Source organism: Stegastes partitus, unplaced genomic scaffold (genome assembly GCF_000690725.1).
Source record: "Stegastes partitus isolate 25-593 unplaced genomic scaffold, Stegastes_partitus-1.0.2 Scaffold711, whole genome shotgun sequence".
NCBI classification, from domain to species: domain Eukaryota; kingdom Metazoa; phylum Chordata; class Actinopteri; family Pomacentridae; genus Stegastes; species Stegastes partitus.
The window spans coordinates 85,780-104,227 of record NW_007578442.1 but is presented as its reverse complement, the minus strand read 5'-3'; the positions used below and the strand labels follow the sequence as shown (position 1 = coordinate 104,227).

At 39.8% G+C, this 18,448-nt stretch overlaps 2 protein-coding genes across 2 annotated transcripts in view; both read left to right on the top strand.

Moving 5' to 3' along the window:
- The first annotated feature begins 1,386 nt into the window (after positions 1-1,386).
- On the top strand, positions 1,387-6,836 carry spmip4 (sperm microtubule inner protein 4). The gene is made up of 10 exons (XM_008291062.1): positions 1,387-1,390; positions 2,458-2,471; positions 3,063-3,160; positions 3,259-3,330; positions 3,412-3,441; positions 3,589-3,779; positions 3,869-3,957; positions 5,468-5,642; positions 5,815-5,897; positions 5,973-6,836. The coding sequence occupies exons 1-10, from the start codon at positions 1,387-1,389 to the stop codon at positions 6,834-6,836; spliced, it is 1,620 nt and encodes a 539-aa protein (XP_008289284.1).
- Positions 6,837-9,478: 2,642 nt separating this feature from the next.
- osbpl3b (oxysterol binding protein-like 3b) overlaps positions 9,479-18,448 on the top strand; it is a 56,699-nt gene continuing 47,729 nt past the window's right edge. The window contains exon 1 of the mRNA XM_008291036.1: positions 9,479-9,588. The gene's annotated coding sequence lies outside the window, so the exon portion shown is untranslated. The remainder of the gene's footprint in view (positions 9,589-18,448) is intronic.

The following is an 18,448-nucleotide window of genomic DNA, read 5'->3' as shown; positions in this document are numbered from 1 at the left end:
GTCAAATTATTCAAAAGTGCATCACCTCACAAGAACTGTTTATTTACAGTTACAAACTGACAGTTCAGATGTGCTTTACTAAAAATATAGGATCCACATTTGGGGGTGGGCAACAGTACGCTTTTGTATTTCTGAGGTTCAAGTCTTTTATTTTTTATGCTTTGCTCCATCTCTTTGGTATGTAGGACATCAAATTTCTGGTGAGATGTTCTGGAAGTGTTCTTTTTTTTTTCCAACTGCTGTTTGCTCGATGGGTTGAGTTGCTCCATGTTTCTCTTTTAAAGGCTCATTTGATTCAAATCAGGCAACATACTTGGCCAGGTCATGGTTTTCACTTTTTCTTCTTTAGAAAATCTTGTATGAGACATTCAGGCAGTCGTGGTCCATCTCTAAATGTTATCTCCCGACACCTTTTGAACTCATGCAGCCCCATATCATCACACTCCCATCTCTGTGCTTCACACTCAGGGCTGTGCATTCACTGTGGTGATCCTAGCCAGGTTCACACTAAATATGCTGCAACTCCAACTGAGCTGATCAAATTTATCTTGATCTCATCTGACCAAAAAATGGACTCCCCAATATTCTTCAGAGATCCTTACATGTATTTTAACAAAGTTTATTGTTGTAGTTTTGTGCCAAAGGGCAAGCGAGGCTTTCTGTCTCTGACATACAGGTTATGTTGTGTCCCATCCTTCGCCTTGTCTGCGCTGTTGCTACAATTTCCATTGATACCCCCAGTGCCACGTCTGAGGCACTTGTCTACCTATTTTTTAGAGTTAGACTGTAGCACACCGTCTGGGGTGTCATTTAAGTAAGATGGTCACTGCAGCTCTGATTAGTGGTACTATGGCTCCTTCTATACTTCCTGATAACTGCAGATTCTTCATTGGTTACTGATCTTACCGCATCTTTTCCATCTTTATACAGTCTCACAATCAGATTATTTGATTTGTTCTGACAATTCTGCTTAATGTGGAACAATGATGCAGACATGCAGATAGGCACAGGCCAACGATTCAAAACTGAGAAAGTTATGGTTTTTGCAAGTCATTTTATAATACAATTAGGCTAATTGCTAAGTATTTTCCAGATGCTCATAAACAGAAATACTTGAAATTTAAGTGTATAAGCCTTCATGAAACATCTGTTTTTGATCGACATACTTTACTTGTCCACTTATAAATAATGCCATTACTGGGAGGTGATGCAACTTAAAATCATTTGACATTTAGGTGACTATTGCAAAGGGGTGTACTTACTCCTGCTATACAGTGTATAGCAAATGTACGTTATCAGGGGCTTGAATGGCAACAACATTGTTGGAAAAGCGTATTATTTCAATTTAAGAGTATTTTACAAGCTAAGGATTGACTAAATGGGACGATGGGTAAGTATGTTCTAAATCGTTAAAAGCTAAATGCCATCTTAGATTAAGTTTCTCAAAATTTCCGAGTTTGAGAATGAATACACGTCAGAGTGCTTTGAAATGTAAAGATTTCAAACCTTTGTCCTGGCAAAGGTTTTTTGAAAATGCGTTAAATCGTGTTATGTTGATTTGTAGTCGCTTCTGAGTCTTTGATGCAACAGCCTTATTTATCAGAGAACTAGCATAACGGACACGTGGACGGCTTACATCTCGCCGTCCACCAAATCCAAGGAGATGTTCAACGAAATGAAAACACACGTTGCAAATCCTCCTAAGACCAGGATGGCTGTCAGATGGAAATGATCTTCCAGACTAATTTAGACTCCCTTTGAACAGGTTTTGTTGCATTCACTGTAAGGTATATAGGTGGGATCTACCTCGCTCTTTATGCTGCATGGAGACAATGAAACCCGACTCCTGTAACCAAACCCTGCTCGCACTCAGCTTGTATCTGGTGTCAGCGTGAGCGGCTCAGAGCCAGCTTGATTTTCATTCCAGCCCATTCTTAGTTGTATGAGTTCACCAAACTGTGAACGTGTAATATTATCAGATCCACACTTGATGACTGGATGATCCTGAGCAGTGATTGCCTGCTGCTAGAGAACCATTAATATGAAATATCAGCACATCTTGATGCCTGCATCACAGAGATTAAAAAATACTCTTAGAAGCTGATCGTGTTCTACATAGTGGAACAGGGTAATATTATCATGGATATTATCCTACATAGATGGCAGACCACATAGTTGAAAGCCATCACTTCTGTGTTTAGTGAATTTAGTCTTATGGGGGCTTTTTAAATGACACCTCTGCTGTACACGGCGTGCTGTGGGCTGGATTGGGTGACACTAACTGTGATCCTATTGTTTATGGGAACACTGTCACTCTGGCTGTCTCAGGAACTTACACCCACCGGTCACTAGCAAACAGAAGGGAGTCCTGTTCGGTTTACGAAAGCTTCTACATTTCTACCTTAAACATAACTGCAACAGAAGTATAAAAGAATCTTCTCTGGATTTCTCCTGCAGCTACAACAGTCCAGGTAAGCGAACGTAACAGCATCATTTCTGATGATTGTGTTCATTATTGGTTGAAGAAGTACGAATGGCATAAGAGAAGTCTCACTGGATAAGTCAAATTTTGTGTCGGTTGGTGAAAAACTGTCTCTCTTTGAGAAACATGCATGTTCGCAGTTTAATCTACAATACAACCCACTGCTGCTAACTTATTTGTGTAAACTACGGCTGCACATAATGAGATTTATCAGAAAATGTCCACAAAAGGTTGATGAGTGCTTCCCAAAGATGTCTTGTTTTGTCCTTTACCTACAGATAATTATTTTACTGTTACAGTGGAGGAAAAAAAACCCAGAAAATATTCACATTTAAGAAGCTGAAACCTGAGAATTTTTACTGAAAAAAACAAAACAAAATAGTTACTAATTAACTTATTGATTGTCAGCTAATTGATAAAGTGATTAATCGTTGTATGTTAATTTAGAAAAGCACTTGCTTCATTTTCATCAGTGTTTTTTAACCATATATATTTTTTATATTAGTTTCTTGAAAGATGTGGTTTCTCTATTTTTTGTCATTTTATACTAAAGCTTTTACATTCCTTCATCATGTGTCAGGTATCCAGCTGCCTCATGGAGCCAGAGTCTTTGCTAACCCACAGTATCCCACCTGACTTTGGAAATCATCCCTGGGGTTATGGAGGAGCTACACCTGTGTGAGTGTAGAGACTGTCTACAAAGAAAGACAGTTGCAGAATCAATAATGTAATTCAATAAATATACTGTCAATATATACGGTTATATACCTTCACAGGCACATCACCGGTCAACAATGTTATAATAATACCAGCAGAAAGAAGAGTAACGTTCGTCTCAATGACCAACTGTAAGCAGCCATTGATTTATTATAGATATAGTCGTTGTAAACACAGTAGCTGAAATCCTTCTTGTGTTATATTTTCACCAGCATACCAAAGCCAACTGACATAAATCTAGCGTGAGTACTTTTACAGTTTTTTTCAGCACACTATCAGGTAACAGAACTCATTTCTTTTGCACAAAGCTCTGCACTTTGTATTTACTTTTTCCTTGTGACTGTTATTTCGCTTTATCTTCATTTAATGTCCTTGTGCCTTTTGTACAGGGAGAAAATGATACAGATTGCCACTCCAAAAGAGCATCCCTATTCATCTCACATCTCTCGGTTTGCAATGTTCCCATCCTTCCGCTCTCCAGACGACCCGGAAACAGGAGTCCGAGCTGCTTCCCGGCCTTTCCTCAACCTCATTATCCCAAACGGTGCACCGGACGTCAGTCTGCTGAGCAAAACAAAAGGTGAGAGAGGGCAGATGTTGTGGTAAAAAAAAAAAAAAGTGGTGGTGGAATAGTTGTTTCTGGAAAGTGTCTTTTTTTCCCATGCACAGGTGCTCCATATAGACATGAGATCATAGAAACACCAGTGAAAACCAAGAAGAAGGCCGTTACATGGACAGGAGAGCATGGCTTCTATGACGTGAGTAGAAAATATAGTAAATGCAGTTACTCATACTCGTGCCAAATGTTGATATATAGTGAATTTTCCTTTAACCAATAGGTTTCTTCTGGCTGGAAATGACACAAACAAGTGATAAAAGACAGTAAGATATTGTGTTGGAGATGATAGTGATACATTTGTGCTACTTTTTGTTTTTAAATGGCAATTTTACAAAAAAATCCATGTCTAAAATCATTGAAATACAACATTTGAATGGCTGTAAAAACATTATATGAGTGAAATTGCTTGTCTACATCTTAAAAAAGTGAAATAATCAAGTAGACAGAGATGTTTTGTTTTTGTTTTTTTCACTTCTTTAGTGTTTTACATGTACAGTTGTCACTTATAGCAATGGCAATTTTTGATTTGAAGGGATTTTTTAAATTTGCCCAAGAGGCTTCTTCTGGTTGTAAATAAACAAGGACCAAAAGGCAGCAAAACACTGTGTTAGAGATCCATCCATCCATCCATTAGCTATACCCTGGACACCCTGGACAGGTCACCAGTCTATCACAAGGCTACACTTAGAGACAGACAACCAAGCACACTCACATTCACACCTACGGACAATTTAGAATCACCAATTAACCTCAACATGTTTTTGGACTGTGTAGGAGGAAGCCGGAGAACCCGGAGAGAACCCACGCTGCACGGGGAGAACTATGTTAGAGATGTTAATGCTAATTTCTTATTATTTCTGTGACTTTTTTTTGCATGTTTTTACTAAACAGTATAATAATTTTCAAAGCCTTTATTTGCCACCACATCTGTCAAATAGTTCTGATAATTACTAACAGACTTTCCATATGTTTCCACTGGGATTTAGTTCCTCCAAGTGTCCATCTGCAGCTCTTTGAGCTTGAAGGCTTCCTCTTCATCACTCTGCTCTTCAGCTCCTCCACAGGTTCTGGATGGATTCAGGTCTGGACTGTGGCTGGGCCGCTCCAACATCTTCTCATTGTTTCCTCTTCACCGCTTTGGCTGCATGTTTCACATCATTGTCTTGTTGAAGGAGCAGCGTTTCTGCAGACTGCCTGATGTTTTTCTCCAGTCTTAATGTTTTCCATTTTTTCCATGATGCTGTTTACTTTGACCAGGCTGCCTGGTCTGTTGGCTGAAAAACAGCATCACATTCCCACCACCATGTTGATGGTGTTCTTATGGTTACATCATTTTCCACCTAGAACATATTAGAAATTTCCAGGAGCTGAAGGAATGGTATAGAAGCTGCATCTTCTCCAAAAATGGCACCATTTTCAACAGATATGACTAATTTTGGACATGCCATCTTCAGTTAAAATGGGGCAAAAATGGAGAAACAGATCAAATGCACCATAAACATCTCTAACACAATACCTTACTGGCTTGTATCACTTGTTTATCTCATTTCCAGCTAGAAGAAGCCTATTGACCAAACAAAATTCAACATAAATCAGAATTGTTCACGTGTGTGAGTAATTTTAGACTTTGACACTACACCCTCCACCAGAAAACAAAACCACTGAAGGGAGAGAACCAGGTTTTCTACCCGACTCCTCCGAAGACGGTGCTGCCCAACCCTAAACTTCGTGACTGGGATTTTTCATTATCGGAGCGAACGAGCAACATGCTGAAAAACTTGGAGAAGTCACTTTGGGTCACCTCTTACCAAATGCACTACACTGGTAAGAAGCCAAAACACTGCAAATATAAACTGCAAGCAACCTGGAACAACATTAACACTTAATACCGCTAAGAAACCACTTTGCAAAGTCATAAATAATGCAGTAGTTGTGTTTTTGTGAATTCCAAGTTAATTATCAGCAATATAGCATTGATGTTTATTATTTTTTCAAGGATCGGGGCCAGCAAACCCTTTGAGGATGGATGATTTCAAGGATAAAATGATCACAGGGATTAATTCACACACTGCACCACTGGTAAAACACAATATACGCTGTTACAATGATCTGTACAGGGTGAGACACTAATAACCCTGATTCTTTTCCCTGCAGCGAGAACGTTCCCATCCTGTATTTGTTCCCTCTAAATCCAAACAAGGATGTAGAAGAAGACAGGGGAGGAGCACCTGCAGTCCCTCTCCTGCTGAACTCCTAAATGCATCTCTAAACCAACGCTCTGCCTCAGCTACTGTAAACCAACACGGGCCACGAGAGATCACAGCTACGCATAATGAGGCACCGGATCCAAACCAAATGGGTCAGAGTCAATCAGAGTACAGCGCCGGCTCCGCAGAAGCTCAGCACACCACGGTGTCCCAGGCGATCCTACACGAACGGCAAACTCACAGCAAAAGCTCTGTGTACGAGGGCACAGAGAGGGAGAACTGCAAAGTCCGGTTTGATGAAAGTTTTATGCGAGGATCTGTGTCGCAGAGCAGCCAAGAGGCTAACGCTGCCCGGATCTCAAACACGGAGCGACCCCAGGACCTGTACAGCCGCCCACATTCCCAGGGAGAGATAGAAGCCGACATAAAGCAAAGCCTGATGGAGCTGTGTGGAAAAGATGCACCGAGTAGCAAAAAAGAGGATCAACGTAGCTGTGTGAAATCGCAGTTGTTATCAGGGGCATCTTCAGGGCAGGAGGGACTAACAGAGCCGCTGCATGGTATCTCTAATCCGAGCATCCTGCCAAGGCCTCCTGTCCTGCCAAGCATTCGCCCGGTGGACAGATCTGGGAATGTGGGACGAGAAGAAGCAGCTCCAAGCCTCCTGGACCTTCAAAACTCATTTAGTAAGACGGAGGCCCATCGTAACTTCAACAGCTCCATCACGCGAGCTGCAGTGGACCTGAGGGACAACGTGCACAGAGGCAGGAAACACGACTTCTACGGGATCAACTGCAACTACATCCACTGATAAACCTCAGAAACGTCAATTTTTACATCACTTTTTTTTTTTAAACCCTGTCCTAGAAGAGACTGAATACCTGATTGTAAAATGTAACGTCTGAATGAATTTGCTGAAAGTTGTATTTGACTTTGAAAATGATCTCATGTTAATGTATGAGGTTTTGAAATCCCTTCTTTGAAATTGAAATGTGAGATTTTTCAATACAATCGATCCAGAGGTGTTTTAAAGTCCATCACTGGTTATTGATCAAACCCTTAAAAATTCATCTCCATGTATTTTAATGTTAGAAACTTAGAAGCTTTTTCCATTAAAATATTCCCTTCCTGCCTTAAAGTGACCTACATGTAACAGCATCACTGCTCTCCTCTACATTGTACAGATGTATGACGTCCATTTGCTGCAGCCTGAGCACACCAGCTCACCTACCACACTGCTCAAACACTGTAAAACCAGTATTAATATTGGAGTAAATGTTCGAACCAGAAATTTTAGAGAAGAATAAGGACCTACCTATAATAAAAAAAAATAAATAAAAAAAATAAAAAAAAGTAAAAAGAAACACAAAATGAATATTCCAGCAGATGGTTCACCAAAAAAAAGTAAACTAATCATCTTATGAATATACATTATCTGCTGCATGTGAGATCATATAAATGTAAATTGTGAAGTCTTCTATAATTTTCCAAAATTCAAATCTATGTAAAATGATGTAAAATTACAGAGCCGACCTTTGTTTTCTGTTGTCATTAATTGTATTTATATTATACAAATTCATTAAGAATATTAAACTTGATTTTATTTTTTTAATGGGATTTTTTTTTTTTGTGAAATGATGAGGTCAACAAATTTCAATTTTCTTTAAAAAAAATTGGACTTTGGAGGGTTTTTTAAAAAAAAAAAAAGATTAACAGGTTATTAATGCCATTTAACATTAGACAGAATTTACAGGACTTTTTTTTTTTTAAGTTTTAATAATCATTCAAAAATACAGAAAAAAAAGTTAAAATTACATATTTTACAAAAACACTTTATACAGACATTTAAGTATGGTTTACTTTTAATTACATCCACATCAATGGCACAAAAAACAGATTAACATATACAGCCTAGTTACATTCCAGTTACCTTTTCCTTTAAGATTCCTTATATGACCAAAACACAACCGCCTGAACTCTGTAACACTGTCAATCCGTGACTCATTGCTTTCCTCCCTGGCTATTTATTTAATATTGTAAGCACAGTAAATAGTTAAGCCACTTTGCAATTATAGTTAATTTGCTCTTTGTTTCCACACATTTCATTCGCAGTATTCATTAGAGCTCAGGATTTAACACTGCTCCCATGTGAGCTGCAGCCTGACTGTGAGAGTAAAAGAAATAAAAGAAGCAGCCTTCAAAGCTCTTGTGTGACTTCAGCCTGCACAGAGGGAAAGATTCAGCAGCACTGCATTCATCATGCTGCACAGATGAATACTTTGGTCTTTGCTGTAACCTTTCTAATTTTACTGAGGGACAAAAAATACTATAAAGCTGATTCCTCCCCCCCAACCAAAAAAAAAAGACATAACCCAGAGTGCACCTCAGAGCATTGTGCTCCCTGTGTTATGGAATCCAGCTCTCTGTGTTATAGGTGCCGCAGTAACCTTCCAGCTCGCCACAATGAAAAGGGAGGAAAAAAATGCCCTTTTGCACGTAATCTGTTGCAGTCAGGCTGACTTGCGTGAAAGGTTCCTTTGTGGCAGCGAGTCCTTGAGCGGCAAGCCTGTGCAGCCTTGAGTGATATAACGGCCTCTCATTGAGGCGCTCAGAAAGAAATCAGAATGGCTCACGCAGCAAAATGGACAGTTTGCTCGCTGGATTCTGCAGAAAATGGCAGCTTGCCAAGTTATTTCTTATGAGCTTTTTCTCGAGATATAAGTCGTCTGCTGTTTTTGGGGTTGTTTTGTTTGTGTTTGCTTTACTGCATGTGCAACAAACTTGAACTTAGGTACAATAAACCTACACTTAAGTCACATTCTAGGTTCTATCTATATAGATAAAGAAAATAAATATCAGCATAATGAGTCATTTGTTAAAGGCTAGTGTTTTACTGTCTGTTTTTGCATGATTTCTTTGACCACATGACTACCACTGTGATTCATGACTTCATCCAGCAGGTGGTGCTATATCCTCATTTTTTAATCATTTATTCTCCTGACTTCATTCTTTGTTCCTAACAGTTGTCAAGTCATTTTTTTGTGATTTCAGCATCATTTTTCCATCTCATGCTGTCACTAAAACCAGTGGAAAAACACTTCTCAACTACAAACGGACACTGATCTGTAAGTTTAAACTATTTTTTTTTATTATGTTTTTGTTCAATAATAATTAAATGAATTGAAAATTGAGTGACTCATGCAAAGTGATGGGTTTGACTGTTTCTCTTACAGTTTGTCCTTGCGTTTGGGGTCCTCCTCACTACGTCACGGAAAAGATGCTGTCAATGACGCAAGCCACGCCTCGTTAAAATGACGTCGAGCCCTGTCCTGCGTTGTAATTGGATGCTGCACCCGTCAGTCATGCGGCTTGTCCCTCCTCCGTACAGCGGTGGAGGAATTGATGCCTTTCGGAGCGCGCAGAGTGCGGCAGCTGCATGTGTGTACATGTTGTAGTGGAGTAGACGGGCTGTTATTTAAAACATCTATTCAGCGGCTCCTTCCTGTCCTGTAGATAAACATCTGATCATCTGTTCACCGCCTGTTTCCATCTCTAACCTCGAGGTGAGTCTGTTCTTTATTTGTCCTTTTTGTAAGAAAAATTCAGTGGTGTTTTATTTCTCTCTTTTGCAATGACAAAAATCAAGATTTCGTTTAAGATTTTACACTTGGATCGTGGTAGAAATCAGTTTTAAAGCTTTCTTAAAACAGCAGGTCTACTGAGAGCTGTGAGGAAGGTCACTGTAAACCTTTAAAGTTTAACAAAATACCCAGAAACTGCATTTATTTTCATTTAAAGGGCAGTCAACCCTGGCGTAAAGGCCTGCAGAGTTCTCCAAGTAGAGCTGTAGTGATTAATTGGTTAATTGTGAACTATTATGTCAATCAGCCACTGTTTTGATATTCAATTTGTTACTTTTTAAGGAATTAAAAGTCTAAATTTTCAGATTTGAGCTTCTAAAATGTGAATATCTTTTAGTTCCTTTCCTCCGCAACTGAGTATTTTGTTGTTTTGCACAAAACAAGACCTGATCTTGAGCTTTGGGAAACACAGATGGACATTTTTCACCATTTTCTGACATTTCATAAACCAAACAACTGATCGATTAATCAAGAAAACAAGAGATAATCATTAGTTGCATCCCTGTTTCTGAGCCTGTGAAGGTATGAATGTAATATGTGATTCAGTCACCAGTAGATCATTTTAGTCTCCATGGTAACTCTGAGTCCCTTTACACTTCCTCGAGACAAGTTGTAGAGGATGATCTGCTGTCTCCATCATCAGTAAAGCTCAGCCACAATTAAGGCAAAACTATCAATAATGCAACTGCGTGAGTGTTTGCATGTCTCATGCTGAGAGGATGTAGGTGTGTGCAACACTGACCGCAGATACAATCCAGATTTAATCAGGGGTTTGACTTCAGCATCTCACTGCGTGGAGCAAAAACAGGATTACGGATGATTTTAATTTGTTTCTTTCACTGTGCAGAACTTGCCACACAACTTTACGCTCAGATGTGTGTGTGTTAATCCTTCAAAAAAAAGAGAGTCAAAGCTGTTTTGTTTCGTGCAGAGCAGCCATAGTTTCATGACGTACACCAGCTTCCTCTCAGCTTTCTCTGGTGTTTGGTCAACAGTGCAACAGAGGAGGCTTTTCAGGTGTTGCTTGTGCTGTGTGTGTGTGTTCAAACATGTGCGAGGCTCCATAAGGGCTGCAGGGAGTTCCTGAAAAAAAAATGTCCGTGATGAGATGGAAAAAAAAGCAAAGTGGATAAGGTGCAGATCCCACCACAGATTGACGTACAGGTGAAGGACAACATCAAGGTCACACAAGTGGACAAAGTCTTCTTTATCTAGTGTGTTTACTGCTGGCTGTTCAGTGGCTAATTTGTCACTCTTGCAGCTCTGGAGTTTTTTTCTGCTCCTCTCACACTCCATTCAGTGATTGCAGTCAAACACAGAGAGACTGTGAAGGAGAGGAATCAATAGAATCTGTGGAATGCAGCAGCAGGAAAGACTAACAATCTTTGTCCGTAAAAGACATGCGGTTAAAAGAAAAAACAGCAGTGGGGCTTTGCATTGCATGAGTCGACCCCCGCGGTGACTCCGCTGACTGTCTGAATAGAAAACCTATAATCTATTAGATGCCACGGTCTTCACCATCCAGTATTTACATTACAGGGCGTGTTTCTGCAGTTTTCTAGGTCACCTGCTGCCCATCATGTCATATTGCAGGATATCGCACAGTCCGATACCAGTCAATAATTCCCTGGCGGTGATCAGAACCACTGAGGATGTAGCATAGATCTGCAAAAGTCCCCTATATAATAAGTCATTCAGTGACCTGTGCAGTATTACTCCAGGGTTTGTGCTACCAGGAATTTTTGAATATCCACTTACCAACAGGTGAATAATGTAGGAAGTGAATAAAGAGGACCAGCAAAGCAGCTGTTGTGAGCACATGGCAGGTGTTTGCACTGTTTTTTGTGTGTGTGTGTGTGTATGGGCAGTAAGCCCACGTAAATAATTCAAGTGGTTTCATATGCAAACAGGTAGATGCTGTTTTAGGCCTGCAGTGGAAAAAAAAACAAAAAAACTACAGTTATGGACCTTGTCTGCTTTTTAAATGTAATTTGAAGCTGCACCAATACAAGCTGTACTTGCGTTTAACAAATCTGATTATCAGTAGCTGTATTGCTGTTATGCAGTTTTGTCCATCTAATTGGTTTTCTAAATTAGATGAGCAATTCTCAGGGGGAAAAGTCTACATTCTCTGATTCCAGCCTCTAAAAATGTGAATATTTTCTGGTTTCTTTTCTCTGCTATAAGATCAAACTGAAAGAAGACGTTAACTTGGGCTTTGGAAAACACCAATTTACATTTTTCTACATTTTCTGGCACCTTATAGACCAAACAACTAATCAGTTAATCGTGAAAATAATCAAAATCAAATCTAAATTGAAGTTATGGAAAATATCTTATATACATTTATTATACTTGTATTAAACAAAACAGATCAACAGTTATGTCATTTTGTCCATGTATTTGTCTTTCATTACACTGATTAATTCTTAAGGGAGAAACTGTCTAAAATTCTTCGATTTGAGCTTTTAGAATTTGAGGATTTTCTTGTTTTTACTGCTCTGTGACAGTAAACTAAATATCTTTGCTGCCATCTTGGGCTTTGGCAAATACTGGTCGACATTTTTCACCTTTTTTTTTGACATTTTTTAGACCAAACAACTAATTAATCAAGAAAATAATCAACAATGAAGATGATCATACTTATCACATTTCAAATCTAACTTGAGGTTGTGAAAACATCCTAAATACTTGTATTACGCTGGTATTAAACAAAACAGATCACCAGTAACTATTTTGCTGTTGTCCGTATATTTGTTTTCCAAAATAAGTGCCAGTTACTTTGAATAAATCTTTAGAGAAAAAAAGTCTAAATTCTCAGATTTAAGCTTCTAAAATTTCAATATTCTCTGGTTTCTTTCCTCTTCTATGACAGTAAACTGAGTTTCATTAGATTTTGGATAAATCAAGACGTCATTGTGGGCTTTGGAATTCACCAACTGACATTTTTAGACATTTTACATTTATAATAGGAGTACAATATGTGATTCAAACACAAGTAGATCATTTTAAACTGGATGGTCTGCTTTTCAAATCTAACTTGAAGTGGTGAAAATTTCAGCGTTGTGTTTGTATCAACAGAATCAGATCGTCGGTAGCTGTTTTGCCGTTATGTCATTTTGTCCATCTAATTATTGTTTCAAGTAATGCCATGTTTTTTTAAATGACAGGTTGCTGCTCTCATCTTCAGCCTCCTCCTCCTCGAGGCATCGAGAGCCACCGAAAGGAGCTGATTTCATAACTCTCAGTGTCTGCCAGATATCAGCATGAAATTTTAACGAGGGCGGCACCAGCAGATACTTTTAACTTAAAAACAATAGCACACTCCAGGAGCAAAGTCATGTTTCCATGTTCCCGACTCCTCCATACATTCGAGGTCATCCTCTGGCTCTACGTGAATGAATTATTGAAAAATTTCACCATCTCAACCAATGCCACGTCCTGTGCACTAAATAATGTAGGCTTGAGTCTTGACATATTTTTTCCAGCTCATATTTGGCTTCCATTTGGATGAGTGTTTCAGACATGGCTTGTCAGTGTTTTTCTGATGATAAATGATTAGCACCTCAGTAAATACCTACATGTTAAAAAATATGACAGAAATACGGCAAAAATATGGTAACATGCAGATGCTTCAAGCAGTCAAACCAAGAGCTGACATTCATTTTCAGTTTCACACGAGACATGAACCCTTCTCTCCCGAGCAAAATCCTCCCTTTAAAGGCCACTTCATGGTTTTTACATGACTAATGTGCACTCTGAAGTGAACAGCAAACGTGGTTCATGCTACTCCTAGGTGTTGGCCTGCTGTACAGATGGTTGCATTGCCTCTCATACTGAACACGCGTGGCTCTCGTGGATGATTCTAAAAGGCTGTCACTTTGCATTTCTTACAGTTAAGGCTACAGCAGCTTCTTCCAGACTGTTGCACTGTTTCAATGCGATTATTCCTGGAGCGTGGGTGAACATAGCACAGGATATCTGGAGAGTTTAGAACTCTCCCTTGTGTTTGAGCTGTATGGAGAGTCCAGCAGCAGCTACTTTAACTACAACTCTGTTGAAGATGAATTGTAAAAGGTGTGGATGATGGAGAATCTCCTTATACTATCTCGCCTCAAAACAAGCATTTGTTCTCGTGGTACATGTGCAGTGGGTGCAGTTCCAGCAGATCTGCTTGGACCCTAGCAGACTTAGGTGGATAATAAAATTCATGAAAACCATGAATTGGCCTTCACCCATTCAGTTACTACATCCTACTCCCACTGCAGGCCTCGTCACACTGTCAGGCTGCTAGTCCCTGATGATGCGCTTCTTTTCGCAGTTAGTTTTCCTGTTTGCTGTTCACAGTTTTTCTTGTATCAATTACCACTGAGCTGTAGGTGGAACAGATATTCCATGGTTTAGTTTGTCTGTGTTTGTATCCGAGGCCTGCTATTCCATCCTCTTAGTCGTAGGCTTCGGCCCACTACCATGCTGCTAACTGAGCGTCAGTATAGTTTAGTTTGCTGTGTTGTACTTTTACGTAGACCTAGCCCTTCTACCGTTCCTTTCCTCCTTGTTTCAGTTGTGAATACATTTCCTGTCAGTCTAACAGTTCTGAGAGTCACGTTTGCACCTGGGCTTTTCTTTCCTGGTCTTTCTCCTCTTTTTCTCCTTTCTATGCTTTGCCATTTTCAAAATCCCCTTAACTACGGGAATCACCCTTGGGGCAGTAACCCACACCGTGAAAATTTCAAGTTTTGTGTAAGCAGCCCTGCTTGTTTTTAGAATACAGCTGTATTGTCATATGCACGGGCACATTGCAGTACAGGCACGCTGGAATTCTTTGTGTGTTTTCTCAAGTTTGCTTTACATGTAGAAAAAACAAGAGGAAGAGCAGCAGCAATTTAAAACAACAACAACAACAAAAATACATTATGAGCACACACTATAAAAAAGCACTTTGCATTTTTAAAAAAAGAGGCAGAAATACCCTGAGAAGGTATTGCAAAGGGAATTGTCCATTTTTATGGCAGTTCTTTTCTCTCTGTGTGCAAATATTCTACCAAAATTATTCCCACATTGTGATTTATAGAGCTAGAGAATGGTCTAACTACGCCAGATTGACCTTATTGGCCAAAGTCTCCATCAAGGGCTACACTTTCTAAAATGTGATATCAGAGCCAAGAGAAGGTGGAGTAGTCTCATTTCCTTTCAGAACACAGTTTGCTGAAAGATAAGTGTGGACGTTTTGCCCAATACCACAAAAAATACAGCCTACCCTAGCTTAAATTTTCTTTTTTTTTTTTTTTTTTTTCTGATTACAGCTTTTTTAAGTACTCACATTGTATGGATTTGAGATTAATAACATAACACATGTGTGAAGGCCGGAAATGTCTTGGTTCTCAGGACTCTTTTTCACAAACCAAGCCTTAAAGATGATGCATACTTTGGTGATCCCCATCTATCTTCATCATCAATTTAATTTTTTCCAGTACTGTGGTTTATGAAAAGACACCTGGAAAAGCGATAATGTCACTTTTAGCTGTGCTCTCAGTTCAGCGCTCATTAGTTAATGTTAGCATGCTAGCAGGGCGACGCTAAGACGAAGTGAAACGTTTAAACATAGCCCTGCCACGTATGCCACTGTGAGCATGTCAGCGTGCTGATTGAATAAGCATTGCCTCACTGTGCCTAAGTGCATCCTAACACACATGGGCGTAAATTTCATTTGAGCGTTGGCAGGGCGGCATTAAGCAGCGAGGGGTCTGTACGTCCTCCCCCAGGAAATTATGAGCATCAAACACTTCATTTCCAGCATTCTGGCACCTATTTGTGCCCTTTTGGCTCTCATTTATAGTAGAAATGTCTTCATTTACGTAAAGAAAAATACAAAATTCATGCACACTGAGCAAAGTTGCAGTGTTTTGCTTCTTTCATGTTTTATTGAGGGGGATGTGTCCCTTGCATCCCCCTGAAATCTACACCTGAGCTGCTTGAGTAGCTGTGGACTTGTGTGGCGCAGTGCAGTTTTTAAAAGATTCAGTTTGTTGTACCAAGCAAGGAAAAAGTACTTTTATGTCTGCTGTAAAAATTTATTTGGGGATTATATGTACCTTTTACTCTAAAGAACCTCAGAAAAGACAGTAAATTAGGTGATTCAACTCAAAGGTAGACCATTTTTGTAGATCTATTGGTAAGATGTAAGCGCACCGAAACCTTAGCAGTGCAATAAAGTCCTCCAAAGCACGACTGCAGTCTAACCACAAAAACACAAGCTTGTTAAAGGGGGAAAAAAGTCAGCACTGCTTTGTGTTGGCTCTGAACCCTTTTGTTATTTTAGGGATGCTACGGTTTGAGTCAGCCGAGAGAGGAAATCTCTCAAAATGCGGTAACTCTTCTCAGTCAGACGCTTCATCTTCGTCTGTCCATAAATGGAAGGTAATGGAAGACGATGCCACGTCTAAATATATCTCCACTCCAAGGACTTAGAGATTGCTTGTGGCAGTGCAGATGTTCTTTCCGCTTTTTTTGTGATTTTCCTTCTTTTTAGGCCCCAAATATTCTTCCGAGAGAGCATCAGCATGTAAATCTTAGAATTTAGATGAGGACATATGTTGAGACGCTGCTGCTGCTATCGCATCCCCATCCGAGAAGAGCTTAAGTGACGAACGCTGTGATCTTTAATTGGGGAAGCAACAGCTGGATCGTCTGTCACGCAAGTGGATCCATGTCCCGAACTGCACCTTGTGCCCTGAAAATTCAGCACATTCACGTTTCCCCCCCCAACTCTTTTGTTACTGTTGAACTAAGCTGCAACTCCTCAGTGTCCTAATGAGCTGGCGTTGAGTTATGAGGCTGTCAGGCTCCCCCACACTGTGAATAACAAAGGAGAGGACCTCTGCCACGCTCGGCAACAGAAAGAGAAAGAGAGAGTGAGGGAGTGTGTGGGGGGTTTTGAAGGTGGAGGATGTGGTTGATTAACAGGATGCGGTTTGGCGTGTGTGATACAGAGCCTGTCACATGTCAGGCAGTTTTAGACATGAATGGAAAGACGTCCTGTGAAGCATCAAGTCATCAAAGAGGAACTGTGTCTGTCTCTTACTCAATAGTTAGAACATAACTCCCCGTTCTTTCTCCTCTCAGGGAGAATTTGACGAGCTTCTGTTTCGTGCTCGTGAAAATGTGAGATTACTGATAGCGGAAGGAGCCGCTTTAAGCTCGGCAGAGTGATCCCGTTTTTTGGAGGAGCTCCCTCGGACCTTGGCAACCTTTTGCCGTGACGCCTTAAGCAGATCAGGAGAGGCGGGCGTTGCCAGCTGTGCACCAGAAAAGGTGTGGCGCACATACACGGACATGGGCTGGCAAACATTCCCCCCGCTTGGTCAAGAGACGTCCTAATGAATAATAGATCTCATGTTGGGATGAAGCCAGTTTTGTCTCCGTGTCTGTCCTCTGGGCTTAATGGCTTCCTGGGTGATGACCTGCGATACTGTTTGAAGAATATATTTTAAGAAGGAAGATATCGTCCGTGGTGCTCTTATTCTGCAGATGGGTTATGAAGAGAGCCTGCTTTTGTCCTACTTCCATTTACACTGCTCAAGGAAAAGATAGATGGCAGAAGTAATGTCTGGAGAAGGCGATTAATTACTGCACCTTATAAAAGTCACAGTCCTTTATGGATTGAAATAGAGAAACTCTGCTGTTTCCTGTTACATTCACACTAATAACTCTTCTGGTTTGGATAAGAAGCTGGTTCAGATCGAGACGTGAGTTCTGCTCTTGGACTGATTGCAGCCTCTTCAAGGACCTTGTCTGCAGCTCTAATCACAGTTTTTAGTCTCACAATCTATGAAATGTCGCCCTCGGCTCTGAATGACTCCTCTTCTTCTCTTGTGCTGTCCCTAAACAAAGCCGCACTTTGTTGATGGTGGCATCATCCTTTCATGAAGTTTGCATGCCAAACAGTAGGGATGGACCAATTATTGGATCAAATATTCAGCATTTTCATGATTATTGCTCATTTTTAAGGCGATTTTGGTACTTTGGCTCTGATGCAGACGCCTCTTTATCTGTAGTCACCATTCTCTGGTCTGGAGCAATGTCCCACCCACAGCATGAGTAATAGCTTATCAATAATCTCTTTTCACGAAATATATATAAAGTATAAACGATCAAAGACATTTCAACAAAACTTTTTGTTGGAATTTGTGTTATTCTATATTTTGACACCAAAATTGTCAGTTTTACTGCAACTCTAATAATTAGGAGACAAGAAGAATAGGGTTATTATAATCCTTTTGCACATTTCAACTTGTTTAAATTACACACTGTGTAGCCGTGCACATTGTCAGATGATTAGTTTGCACATTTCTGCACACTGAAAAGATTTATTTTACTTCTTAGTACTTTTACATGTCCTTGGGATAGCTACACTTGCTATTGATTTGACTTTTAACACTTGTTCCTCCCTTGTCTTGTAGCACATAATGACTTCCTACACTTGTATTTTTTAAAGCTTTTTCTCCTTTATTAAAAAAATGTGTACACATTCGTGTTTACTGTTACGCATAAAAACATCAATTCAAATTTCTTTTATGTGAAAAACCTACTTGGTAATAAAACTGATCCCGATTCTAAACTGTTTATTGGTTACAAATATAGATTATCTGCCTCCTTGCTTACTAAAAATTGGCATCGGCCTTGAAAAAACCTGTATTAGTCGACTCCTTGTAAACAATATGATAAGCCACAGAGAGGAAAATAAGGAGAAATCTCATTCCCAAGACATCCATCCATCCAT